At 40.8% G+C, this 14,059-nt stretch overlaps 1 protein-coding gene across 1 annotated transcript in view; it reads left to right on the top strand.

Annotated features, from left to right (window-relative positions):
• The window catches only part of ARFGEF3 (ARFGEF family member 3), a 79,209-nt gene that overhangs the window by 42,180 nt on the left and 22,970 nt on the right, over positions 1 to 14,059 (top strand). Inside the window, exons 11-18 of the mRNA XM_066315604.1 lie at positions 719 to 1,043; positions 2,399 to 2,511; positions 3,255 to 4,165; positions 8,619 to 8,785; positions 10,760 to 10,925; positions 12,317 to 12,424; positions 12,658 to 12,873; positions 13,124 to 13,234. Of these exons, the coding sequence (XP_066171701.1) occupies positions 719 to 1,043; positions 2,399 to 2,511; positions 3,255 to 4,165; positions 8,619 to 8,785; positions 10,760 to 10,925; positions 12,317 to 12,424; positions 12,658 to 12,873; positions 13,124 to 13,234 (2,117 nt within the window). The remainder of the gene's footprint in view (positions 1 to 718; positions 1,044 to 2,398; positions 2,512 to 3,254; positions 4,166 to 8,618; positions 8,786 to 10,759; positions 10,926 to 12,316; positions 12,425 to 12,657; positions 12,874 to 13,123; positions 13,235 to 14,059) is intronic.

Below are 14,059 nucleotides of genomic sequence, written 5' to 3'. Positions count from 1 at the left end.
TCTTGCAAACTGAAGTAAAATGTCAAGTGCATGAGTGCAATACTGAAATAGCCACTAATGGAGCAAAGTGCTGAGCTGGCTTTGGTTCCACAGGAGAGTGATCTGCTGGTGTTGAATCACTTAACATGAGTGCTCATGCAGAAAGACAGTTGAAGGAAGGATGGGTATTTACTGTATAGTGGCATATGAGTAGTGTAGTGCACACTTTGAGTTATTGTAGAGGTATTTCATTATGTTCTCAAAAGACAGTCAAACAGACTCACAACTAAGGGTGCTTACTAAAATAATGCATGTGCAGCTCAGTGACGGAATGTTCAGCCTTCTAGTTAACAGATTAGTTCTTGTTTAGTCAGGTTTTTTTAAAGCTCCCAAGGTGAACTGAAAACTGAGCAGTGGATACCTTGTGATAGGCTGCAGCCAGTGAAAGAGGCAGGCATGCTATCCTGCAAAGGGACAGCACTGTGCAGCATCATGAACTTGCTAAATCAGTATACCGTGTTTCTACAGCACACAGAGGTATTTCCATGTGGACTAGCATGCTGATGCTTGGGAGATGAAAAAAGCCTGGCATAATTTGTTTTTCTATCTAACCACTGCTGTTCGACTGATCATTAAAACAAGAGTGTGTATCTCATTTAACCATGGGCTATTTTCAATCTGTTCTTGTAAGAGTATTTTTTTCCCAGTTACCATCTGCTGCTGCTTTTCTCTTTCTCAGGAAGCAACTGTGTCCAGCCCTAATAGTAATCCTGGGAAATCCAATCCATGACAAAACTATCACCTCTGCCCACAGCAGCATCTGCCTTGAGGCCGATTCACCTTCCTCAGGGATCTCTGATCATGGCCGGGGTTCAGGTTGTTCCTCCACAGCACCTGCCCTTAGTGGGCCTGTTGCACGGACCATCTATTATATTGCAGCAGAACTGGTTCGACTGGTGGGGTCAGTGGAATCCATGAAGCCTGTGCTGCAGTCTCTGTATCACCGGATATTGCTTTACCCACCACCTCAACATCGAGTAGAAGCCATCAAAATTATGAAGGAGGTAGGGTAATCACATGTACAAATCCAGGCATGTAAAACAAAATGTTTATTTAACAGTAAGTGTTGCTGATATGGGCATACCAATGCATGTAAAACCTTCCCACCTAGGGATGTTGAAATTGTTCTTTCTGAGCACAACTGGTACATCAGCACCACTCTGACAAATAGTTTGATGCAGTTGCAATAGCTGTGTTTGTCTCCATAATGCAGGCCTCTGTGGCAGCTCCATCAGTGCTCATGCTGTGGTGCTCCATGGAGCAGATCCTATCACTGAGTCACAACTGCTCTTTTGGGTGAGACAGAGCATAACGATCCAGTTTGCAACTTCTTTGGCGTCTTTCCCCAGGCACATCCTCACACCATGGTTTCCAGGCATTAAGAAGGAGATATGCTTTGAATACATGCCAGGTTTTTGAAATCAGTTTCTTGGAGCGTTTTTTGAATAGATACAAGAAAGCTGCCAATAGCTTAAGAAGCCATTTCAAGACCAGTCCATTCTGGCCTCTTGTCCAGTGCCGCTGAGAGCACTAGAACTGGGAGCACTGGGAGACTTGTTTAAGACCTAGCTGAAACCATGGACTTTTCCATTGCACATGGGCACCTTTCTTCTCATGTTGTGGAACACAAGGAAATTTATGTAATTTGTAGGAACAGTGGTATCTTCTAGAGCATTTTTCTTCTACCTTGTGCATACCTAGGCTGTTCTATTTCTGAAAAATCTCTCTTAACACCACACAGCCACCCACTTGGCTCCTGTCTAAACTAGGAGTCATCCCGTCCTCATCTTTATCTAATTTTAAACTATAGCAAAATGATAACTGAAGTTTTAGGAGAAGCTTAGTCTAATGTTGTTTTGTGCAGGACATACCTGCTGCTTCTTTGGGCTTAATACATGCCTGTTTGTATTTCCTGGTAGGCATTAACAAAGTGCCACCTAGCAGGTTGAATCTGAAGAAATCACTTTGCCTATCTTTGCATGACTCCATAATTTTGCAACTAGGTGACTGAGGAGAGAGGCTTCCTTTGGTATAAACTATAATAAAAAAAATACTTATATAGGCATAAAAATTGTCTTGGGTGCAGTATCAAATGAAAAAAGTCGGTCAAAAATGTAAAGCACTGGAGAACATTTTAAATGTGATTCTTGCTGAATATTCTCCTTTACTTGCTTTTCTGCCTCTGAAAAGAGGAAAGGTAACTTTAATAAGTAGAATATCACTGTGCCATTTTCCTTTGCTGTGAAAAATTACAGTAGTGCTACCTTGGGCTCCAGGGCTTGATAGTGTTATGACTTATTTATTGTATTTAAATAATGCTTGAATAATCTTCTACTTACTTCGTTTCCTTTCTCTTCAGATACTTGGCAGTCCTCGGCAGCTCTGTGATTTGGCAGGGCCCTGCTCTTCTGAGTCAGAATCCAAGAAGAGATCTATTTCTAAAAGAAAGTCCCATCTGGATCTTCTCAAGCTGTACGCTTTGTTTCCTCCTTTATCCTCTTCTGTCTTTAACCTCTTCACACAGAACACTTAAGCAGTTCAGGAGCATACCCAGTATGAGCCAGGGTATCTGCCTGGTTAAATAAGCTCTGAAAATGGAAAAGATGTAAAAGCTTTTGCTTGGTTTGTCATCAGTCTGGGCCTGCTTGTAAAGACATAGATAACTTCCTTGTTGAGTTTGCCAAAATTCCCAAATATGTTGGTTTATAGATGAAAATTTTGGGGTATGGGTCCTTAAACTTTCAGTAAAATAAATGTGTGTTTCTTTAGAGATATATTTTCAAGATTAAGTCAAAGGAGGTAATAGAAAATTTACACATTGTTATTTTGAGCAAAAAGAGTTCTCAGTTCTTATAAAGATCATATCTTGAAGATAAGATGATTTTCAGGACACAGATGGCCTTTAAATTTAGTTCAGCTGGGTGTTGACTTTTTTTTTTTTTTTAGTTTAAGTGTTTGTCTGTAAGAGAGAACTTGCTATGCATGCTGGTATAAATGCATGGTAACTTTCCCTTGTTGGCAGTCTCTCTATAGAATGACTATGTTTGCATGGGAGACTTAATAATTTGTTCTTACACTAATTGTCTTTCTCAGGAATAGTCTTAAAGGATAAGTTCACTTATTTTTTTCCTGGTTATGGAAAGATTGTGTTGAATGACAGTGACGTGCTCACCATACATGTTGCATCGCTTAAATAAACTCTGTGTTGGTTGTAGTATCATGGATGGGATGACGGAAGCGTGCATCAAAGGTGGTATTGAAGCGTGTTTTGCTTCAGTGTCCTGCGTCTTTGCCCTGCTTGGAGCGTTAGATGAGCTGAGCCAAGGGAGGGGGCTTAGTGAAGAGCAGATCCAGCTGCTGCTCCAGCGCTTAGAAGAGTTGAAGGATGGCACCGAGACAAGCAGGGACTCCATGGAGATCAATGATGCTGACTTCAGGTGGCAGAGGCGCATCCTGTCCTCAGAAAACCCTGCCTGGGAATCAGGAAATGAGAAGAGTCCCGATATTAGCATTAGCGTTACCACAGACACTGGTCAGACTACTTTGGAAGGGGATATGGGACAAACAACTCCAGAGGATAATCCGGAAAATCAAAAAAATTCCCTGCCAACTCCAGCTGGACACGAAAGCAAAGAGATTCATTACAGAGAACCAGAGTCAGAAACCATTGACCAGCCAGATGTTGTTCAAAGAAGCCACACTATAGTCTATCCAGATATAACTAACTTTTTATCAGTTGATTGCAAGACTCGGTCCTATGGATCCAGATACAGTGAAAGTAACTTCAGTGTAGATGACCAGGACCTTTCTAGGACTGAGTTTGATTCATGTGATCAGTATTCCATGGCAGCAGAAAAAGATTCGGGCAGGTCTGATGTTTCAGACATAGGCTCTGACAATTGTTCCCTGGCTGATGAGGAGCAGACACCACGGGATTGCCCAGGTCACAGGTCCTTACGCACTGCTGCTCTCTCTCTGAAATTGCTGAAGAGCCAAGAAGCAGACCAACACAGTGCACGGCTCTTTATCCAGTCACTTGAAGCACTTCTTCCTAGGCTTATAGCTCTTCCCAGCATAGAAGAAGTGGATGGAGCACTGCAGAGCTTCTCTTCAACGTTCTGCTCAGGTTTGCAAGCAAATATTTACTGTCTAACCAGCATGCACACTCTGACAGCACTGTACAGATTCCTTTGTAGGAATTCATCTTCAGAGAACATACCCAGAATGAGTAGATTTGGGCTTTACATCATACATTCCTCCACAGGAACACACTTCATTTAGGGCAAAGCAAATTGAATATGCAGGCATTGATTCAAAGGGAGGTAAATCCATTGACTCTTAACAGGCTCTGGATTATGTGCTGAATCAATAAAGAAATGGAATTTGCTGTAGCACAATACCTCTTTGTAGGTTTGTGAAGATCTGTTGAGAAGGTTTGCACATTGTGTCATTAAAGAGAGGTCAGAATTGCCCCTTAGCATGAGAGAGGTGTGGGAAGTACCATCACCTGCTTGTAACGAGATATAAGTAGCTTAGTAGCTCAGTGCACTGTTATTAGTAATGCCAGCCTCACAAAGAGGGTGATAACAACTCCACAGCAGTAAGCTCTAGAAAGGATAGGCAAGTAGGAGAGTTTGTCTTCACTCTTTTATTTTTCTTAATGCTGCTAATCTAATATGACAGGAAGAGCAAAGCTTAAAGCCCAGATCAAGTAAAAGATTAAGATCTTGCCTTTGAAGAGATAAAATATCTTGGTTCTTCGATAATTAAAACATTTGGGATCTTGACCTGTCAAACAAAAAAGTCATGCAAAGGCTAGTTTGTCCTATTGATAGCATATTTAAAATGCATGTAAATATATATTTTTAGAAGGGTTTAGCTTTCCTGACAGTGGCCAAAATGAAAATGTTTGATATATGTCTCTGTTTCTTTAACTTACTTCACTGCAATTGCCTTTCCTCTTGCTTGTCTCCTAATCATTGCTTCATTCATTTGTGCTCTCTCACACACATTAAACTCATACAAAGTCAGAAAGGGGGACTCTTCCCATCATCATACAGCATAATTTAGATATGAAGCTGGGTGAATAAGATTATATTCCTGACATCCTGTTTAAATGCTACCTAAATAAACCCTAACTCAAGAAGATGACAAATGGTGTTCTTAAGAAACGTTGGCCATTTTATATCACAGAAAGGAAATACCTTAAAAGAGGCACTGATGTTAACTAGTTTCCTAATTGAGGGGCTCAACAGCACCCTTTCCACCACAGGTATTTCTTTTTTCCTGAAAAACGGCAATCTTGAGGTTATGCTGAAAGACCAGTGCTAGACCTCTATCTCAAACCTATGTGCACCTGTTCCCTTGTGCATGAATGAGTATGCCACTTCTTTTCCCTTTTGTCTGTAAAAAAAAGCTTTGGAAGATGTGGACCTAGGAAAATTCTGGATTTTAAGGCTAAACATAGCTTTTCTTGACGTTCAGTATGGGTAATACAGTGAGAAAAATGGAAGAATATAACTCAAGTTGGGCATTAAATCCATTATTTGTGGTTTGCATATCTTAAAAAGATACCTAGTCTTGGACTTAGATTGTTGAGAGAGACCTTTAACTTTTCTAAGAAAGCCACCCCTGTGGCTAAATCTGTACTTTAAAAATGTACACCATGTTTCCAGATGGATTTGGTGAAGTACTTTTAAAAGACACCATTCAGTAGGGAGTCATAGAAAAGTGGAGTAGCAAGTCGCAGTATTAATGCAGTCTGGAAGAGGTATCCTGGAGTTTCATGGAGATGTGGCTGTTGCAGAGTTGTACTTTTATGCTTTCTAAGATCTGGGCAGTTCCTGTTTCATTTGGATACCTGGAATGAGAGTCAGTCCAGCTGAAACTGTCCCTTAACAATCCCTTAACTCAGATCTTAAGCAAATGGCCATCAGTCCTCCTAAGGTGACAACTTGTGCTCCTGTGTAGGTGAGAGAGGCATGAGTTTGAAGACCTTTAGAGAGAGAGACACTTATGAAAGTTGAAGCAAATGTCGGTGTAAGAATTCCCCTTGGAGAGCTTCTGAGACACCAGTTTGATCTGCCTGTATAAGCAACATCTAGGTCCTTACTTGAGGAGTCTTTCTTTAGCACCAGCCACCCAAGGCACAAATTAGGTGATGAAGATAGAGGGATTGATCCCATTCATTGTATATACAACACTTATTCATATATAGTTCTTGAAAAATATTTTGGGAAATTTAAGAGTTGGTTAAGATTCGAGTGAGAAAAGACATAGATACAGTTGAGACGAGTCAGTACAGAAGCAGTATTTTTGTGTTTCTGGGAGACTTTATTTAACTGCTTTGTTTCATTTTTCAATTTTTCTTACACTTTGGAAGAGTAATACAATTTAGTACTCTTTCCTACAAGCCAGGTCCTTATATAGATAGCATTGCAAAATTAGGATGTTTTCAGAGGATTGAAAGGCAATGAGTGGAGGTAGGAATTTAAGGCACTGCTGAGATAAGCATGGAAAAGGTGAAGTCAATTAAGCAGAGTTATGGTGAAATTAAAATTTGCAGGTAAGTGGTTAACTCTAAAGTTAGGAGTAAGTTAGCCCATCTTCAGTTTTGATTCCATATTTTTTAGAAGGAACATTTTTATTCTGGTAAGTATAATTTTATCTTCTGTTTCTGTGATCTCAGCATTTCACAAATGCAATTGTTTGCTTTCCCATATTTTAGAGGAAGTTAAGGAACATATTTTCCCCCAACACTTTTTGGTGCTCAAATACATGCCCTCGATGGAGTATCCACTCTTCTGTGCACTTCTACACCTTTCTTTTTAATTGTGATCTTGTACAGGAGGTTGCACATTTTCAAAAACATTTTAATGTAAAATAAAGTGGGCTTTTTTGGATTTTGGGAGGGGTTTTTGTTTGGTTGGTTTTTTGAAGTTTTTATTTCTTTTACATATGTCTCTGCCTTGAGGTTTTTATTACTTTAGCAGGTTCTAATCCCTGAGGTATATATTTAAGAGACATAAGACAAAAAAACAGTGGGAGATGAGATATCTACATCAATATCATGATCCTCCATTTGACAGAGTGTTAAGATGCATCTTTGTTTTGATAAGAAAATCACTAAAACTACTCACAGGCTAATTTCAAGCACATGGTTGCAGTTTTGGTGCTAGGTAAGGGTTCTCTGTCAACATTCACCATGAAAAACCTACCCCAAGCAATGCCAGCCTGTGTGGGTGTGGTTTGTGGCCTACCGTATCACCCTTCTTCCACAAAGGTTGCTCCCTTGAACAGATATTCATATTTTAGACCCACCCTGGAACAGTTACTCTCTTTCTAAATCCACCCTCAAACAGTTACTCACCTTATCCACGCCCCCAAAGTGACGACAGTGGAAAGTCCGAGAAGGCAGCAGCACAGAGCTTTCAAACCCTCACGAGGCAAGAAAAACATTTGCTTCTTTTATGTGTGTGGAATTTTTTTTTAATGTTAATGGTTTGTTGTATTTTGTCTAAGAAGAGGTATGAGCTTTATGGTGGGAGGAATATATTCACAGTAAACCACTGCAGCAGTTAACAAATGACACAGCTTTGCTTCATCATGTAACTAACCTTGGAAGCTGGTTTTTGTTCCATTTCAAACATTCCTTTAGGATAAAGCTGACTTCTTAATCTTCCCTAATTGACACTTTATGAATGTATTTCACAGTTGATGTGAAAACCATGAAATATTGTGAGTCATGTGGGTGGATCTGGTATTTCTGGTTTTTTCATGGTTCAAGCTACAGATCATGGGGATTCAATTAGGTGTTGCTCATACTTGATTGATATTTTTCTACCAGTAGGTCAGTTGTTTACCATCCATGGGAAAAAGGGATCATGCCGCTGAGCATGGTTGTAGTCTTCATACAATAGTGTTTTCAGGACTAGTGAGTACTTTACAGGTGGTTTCTGTGTCTGACAGAAGTGCAAGTGCTCAGCTGTTTAGAAAGTAGACCTTCTGTGAGATAAATAGGGCTTGGAGTTGTAACTAGTTCCAGCCAGCTTGGCCCCAGGTATTTGTCCACATATCTCTAGGCCATGGAGAGAATGATGATTACAGACTGATCTTGCAAGGTGTAGAGCACTCCAGTCGCCATCCAGCATCAGCCAGAACAGGTTTACTGGGGGTTTAAAAGGGCTGTTAACTTCATTAGCAGTGTATTCTCGGTTAAGTACACAGGCTTTGGATCTGCTATTTTCCACTTCATTTTTCCAGTTAGCATTCCAGGTGTATCCCGCCCTTTGCTTTGTACTTGACAGTGATCCCAATGAATGCTGGTGCTCCTTGCTTATTTCAAATTTAGGACGTTGCTTTGCTGGATTGTGACTGGAGTGTTCAGTTTGTCTTGCATTCTAGATGAATTACTTATTTTTCTAATCCCTATTCTAGTATGTTTAGTAGAGTAATTTCTACTGACAATTCATTAACTATTCTAGCAATCTGTTGTTTCCAAAATGCTAGGGATAGTTTCTGGTATTTTTTCCAGGAAAAATCTGTATAAAATATGAAAGCTCACGTGGTGTTTTTGTTAGGTATGATGCACTCACCAGGATTTGAAGGAAACCTAAATTTCAACTTCCAGACTCTAATGAATGCAGACAGTCTCTACGTGGTATCACATTACACTTTGCTGCTCAACCTAAAATTGGCAAACTCAGATTACTACAGGAAGAAGCCTGCCCAAGCCCCTGTGTTGCTGGTGAGTTGAGGAATATGGGATAATTGTTTTTAAAAAATGAAAATTTATTTTGCTTCCTTTCACATAAACCAGCCCACACATAAAGCCTTCAGGCTGCTTGCTAAGTGGAGAAATAGTAATTGCAAATGAAGCATTCTCCAAGCTGCTTATGAATCTTGCATTATAAATGTCATGCATCTGAATTACACTGTTATTTGGTGAGAAGGAATGCTGCTTACTGATTGTTATTAAACTATTTTCAGAATAGATTAGCATCATGTGATATAGCAGGTATTGTCTCTTGATAATTTGCATGCACATACATTCATCTGATAACTGGTTTTTGGGTTTGTTGTTTTTTTTTTTTTGCCTAATACTCGATTTGAGTTTCTGTAGATGAAGACATGAGAAGTTAAAGTGAAAAATAAGTAGGTCTTAGTAATGTGAAATTCTGATTTTTGTTACACTCGGAATTCCTTAGCTTTTTATAAATTGTTTTGAAAACTGTGAGTTATAAAACATGGATCCGTGTTTTTCAACACAGTTGCCCAAGAGACATTGTTTCAGAGTTTTCTGAAAAACCAAAAACAAATTCTGGTATATGGAAAAAATAAAACAGTGTCAAAATGTGTAATTACTGCTGAACTTCCACTGTAAGAGAATTTATAATCTGGATCATCTCAAAAACAAATGGAGTTTAGCATTGTCCTTAGTTCTGGTGTGTTCTGCAGCAGATCAAGTGCAGATCTGTGACTCAGGACATTCTCTAGAGGATTCAGTGTGCGCAACAGACCTGAGCATGCCCAGAGTCTTCTGAGAGGTCATTCTGATAAATAATTGGAGACCAGTTCATCTGTGATGACTGTTCAATGCAGAAGGGCCCAGTTGTTGGGCAGGCCACATTAGGTGCCATAACTTCTTTTAATTGGATTTGAGATCCTACTCCTACCTCGTGGAAGTAGCAAGAAATCAGCATGTCCCATTGTCACTGTGCAAGAACTGTCATTCTGATTTGCATCTTGCATTTAGTGCAGTAAGAGAAGGAAGACCTGTTCATGTTTATGTCATTCCCCACTGACATGGAAGGATCTGGACAGGCTGGGTTGATGGGGCACAGCCAATTTTATGAGGCTCAATAAGGTAAAGTGTCAGATCCTGCCCTCGGGTCACAAGAACCCAGCATGGCACTACAGGCTGGGGCAGAGTGGCTGGAAAGCTGCCTGGAGGAAAAAGACCTGGGAATGCTGATGAGCCAACTGAACAAGAGCCAGCCTGTGCTTAGGTGGCCAAGAAGGCCAGTGGCATCCTGGGCCTGTATCAGGAATAGTGTGGCCAGCAGGACCAGGGCAGGGATTGTCCTTCTACTGATGAGGCTGCACCTCAAATCCTGTGGTCAGTCTTGGACTCCCAGTACAAGAAGGACATTGTGGTCCTGGAGAGAGTCCAGAGGAGGGCAGCAAAGCTGATCAAGGATTTGGAGACCAATTCCTATGAGGAGTGGCTGAAGGAGCTGGCATTGTTTAACCTGAAAGAAAGGAGGCTCAGGGAGACCTTCTCATTGTCTACAGCTCCCTGAAAGGAGGATGTAGTGAGGTGAGAGTAGGCCTCTTCTCCCAGGTAACAAGTGACAGGACTAGAGGAAATGATGCTAAGTTGTGCCAGGGGAGGTTTGGAAAATATTAGGAAATTTCTTTTCATGGAAAGGGTTGTAAGGAAGAACAAACTGCCCATGGAAGCATTCAAAAAAATGTGTGGGTATGGCACTTCAGGACATGGTTTAATGGTGAACATGGTGATGGTGCTGTGCTGACAGTTGGACTTGATGGTCTTAAAAATATTTTCCAACCTTAACAATTCCAAGATTGCAATCCTCCATCAATTCTTTCCATTACTTAATTTCTGTATCTGCAATCCTTTACTCAGAAGTAGATCTGGGGGCTGATGCTGTAGGGCTTACACTGTTCTCTTACATTTGGCTTTTATGGTCCTCTGCAGAAGGAGTTCATGAAGCAGGTCCAGTCCAGTGGAGTGTTGATGGTATTTTCCCAGGCCTGGGTTGAAGAACTGTACCACCAGGTACTAGAAAGGAACATGCTAGGGGAAGCTGGATACTGGGGAAGCCCTGAGGAGCACAGCCTTCCACTTATCAGCATGCTGACGGGTTAGTACAATATTATGGTGGCTGGGCTCACTTCCAAAAGTGTCTAAAATAAGCTATAGTGATACGCTGCTTTACTGGGTTACATACAGAACAGCATGTCATCATGCAGTGTGTGGTGTTTCATGGAATTATCAGTAGAGAAGGAGCCAGACCTAGCTGTGGCAGGTACTTAAGTGTTTGTTTTGGCTCATCAGAGTGGTTTTGAAGCATAGGTTTAAAAAAAAATCAAAACAGGGAGGGTAGTTTTGTTCACTGAACCAAAACATCTCTTGATTCTGTCAGCTTTAGTTCTGGTAGACTTGATACTTGTTAATGATAAACAGGAAGGCTGCTGTTTTCTTGATGTCATAGCAGAGCCATTTCAGTGTGCCTGTGGTGCAGTACAAATATAAATAGTGGTATCTGATGCTAGAAGCCTTCCACAGATTGGACTCCCCTTGGTTCAGACTTGAGCTATGCCAGGGATATGCCAAATGGCACTAGAGGGAAGCTGAAAACCTGGAGCACAAGCGCTTGAAAGCAATCCTTAGCTTCATTTGAGGGAAAAAAATCAAATTTTGTCAGCTAAAAGACAGCAGGATGGTTATGGTACTGTATTGATATAAAATGCAGTGTCTGCATTAATGTGTATGTAATTAAAATAGTGTATGCAGGAAGAAAACTGGCTTCAGCTGAGCCATTAAGTGGTGATCAAAGGGCACTGCTCTGAAAGTTGTTTGCTGATTGTATTGAGCTCAGTGTTACTTTTAGCTACTGAGCTGGGAAGATGAAAGAAACACTTGGAAAAACAACACCCACATGTGGAGATGGGGCTTGTTAGAAAGGAAATCAACTTGGTGTGTCTAACATTAAACTCTCTGACAGAAACTGGTCTTCTGTTGTGTTGAAGAAAGGGTTATATTTCTTTTGCTGAGATTAAACATGCATAGGTCTACCAAAAATCACATTTAGGACATAGGATCCCAGTGCATCTTGAGGACTCAGACTGAGGTCTGATAACATCTAAATACAGGATTTAGCAAGACTTGAAATACTATACTAAGAAATGCAGAGATTCAGTGTGTTTTAAGTTCTGAACTGTAAGAAATACCTTAAAATCTCTACTGGAAGTTCTGTTCACTGTATAACTTGAAGAGGGGGAGAGCAGCTTTTGAGAGTGGGATATCTCCCCTGTTCAACAAAACACTGGTTATACTGGGCAAAGCCCAAGATGCCACAGCTCATGTTTATTCCAAGGCTTTAGAAGACTGCCAGAAAGAGTAATAAAAAAGCACACCTGAGAAATCAGGAGTGCTAGTACTTAATTGTACACAATTAAGCCAGGAAGACATGGTTGCCTTGTACCATCTGTGTGTCAAATAGTAATCTGATGGTTTTTAATGTTCTGGCAGACATCGACGGCTTGGGCAGCAGTGCAATTGGGGGCCAGTTGATGGCATCGGCTTCAGCTCAGTCTCCTCTTTCCCAAAACCGGAAGACAGATGATTCTGTTGTTGCAGGTACTAAGATTGTATTACAAGTACAAGTGTGTCTACCAGCAGTGGGTTGTTATGTACCAAAAGCATATGCAGATAAATTGTGTTGAATAACAATGTAAAAAGAAAGTATATCAGCACATTATACATGTGACTTGGTAGTTTGGCTTGCAGAGGACAAATGCGGCTTGGCTTTTTACCATTAATGATTTTGTTGTGTCATTTTCTAGTAGTAATAGTATTAATGTCTTTTCTAGGAATTGCTTTTGCCCGATACATTTTAATTGGCTGTTGGAAGAATTTGATTGACACTTTGTCCACCCCACTGACTGGCCGCATGGCAGGCAGCTCCAAGGGGCTGGCCTTCATCCTGGGAGCAGAAGGAGCCAAAGAACAGAACCAAAAGGAGAAGGACTCCATCTGCGTGAGCCTGGATGGACTAAGGAGGGCAGCCCGGCTGAGCTGTGCTCTAGGTAATGCTGGATGGGGCATGTCATGGCAGAGTCATAAAATAGGATGATAGCTTTCCTTGAAGGAATTTGGGGGAAAGATACAGCATTCTGCTCCAGTTTTGCATAGGAATATAGATGGTGGGAATATGCATGGAGTGCCCTACAGCATAAACATATCGAGCCAACTTTCCTTGACCCTACCTCTTGTTGAGGTTGTATGGGATTGGGGAGGAAATGGTGGTCATACAGTAATTGTGTTGTTGCTCTACAGGAGTTGCTGCTAACTGTGCATCTGCTCTTGCCCAAATGTCTGCGGCCTCCTGTGTCCAAGAAGAGAAAGAAGAAAAAGAAATCCAAGAACCCAGTGATGCTATAGCTCAAGGTAACTACATGCTTAAATTGCCTACCTCATCTCATATTGCCTGCGAAGCTGCAGCTGTAAAGCACTTTGCCACACATAGTAGCATTTCACTCTGTTGTTCTGCTGTGCACCACTTGCTTGTAGGCACTTAACATTATGTCCCACTAATTATATTCCATATGGAACTGAAATCAGTGGAACAATGCATAACACAACAGCATTTCTCAACATGTGCTTTTTAAACCTTGTGATACTAGTACCACCAGAGAGCATTGGAGAAAAAGCTCATTTGTGGGTTGTGTGTGTTGGGTGGTAATGTAAGCTGAGTTCTCATCACTCTCCCTGTCTGGCTTATATATTCTTGATTATCTTTTGTCATCATCATCAGATATTTAAAACTGTTTCTGAATCATGTTAAATTAAAACAGAATAAAAATTGGTGCCTTTTTAGCATATAAGAAGTTCTGTATCTCTATACCACCATTTCAAACATTTCAGTGGAAGTCAAAGTCAGTTGTTGTCTCCAGTGACTATTGAGAAGAAGTACACAAAATTTCTCTGGTTACATCTGATTTCTAATGGCAAGAAGCCAATAACAAATCACAGTGTTGTACAAATGACCCTGCTTGGTACTTAAATTTGGTGTCTTGGTAGAGAAAACAAAACAGAAAAAGCCTGAGCTTAAACAAGCTTTTGACTGTGTTGCTGGACATGACTGAAGTGAGTTGGCCAGACTATGCTGAAGCAAAGAGGAGGCAGCAGCAGTGGCCAGAGGCCAACAGATCCATTCTGTGAAAGCTTGCAAAGCTTCAAAACTTGTTTCCATTCCAATGTGGTATGAAAACA

The sequence above is a fragment of the Sylvia atricapilla genome, chromosome 3, assembly GCF_009819655.1.
Source record: "Sylvia atricapilla isolate bSylAtr1 chromosome 3, bSylAtr1.pri, whole genome shotgun sequence".
Classification (NCBI taxonomy): domain Eukaryota; kingdom Metazoa; phylum Chordata; class Aves; order Passeriformes; family Sylviidae; genus Sylvia; species Sylvia atricapilla.
This window is presented reverse-complemented; position numbering and strand designations above follow the sequence as displayed.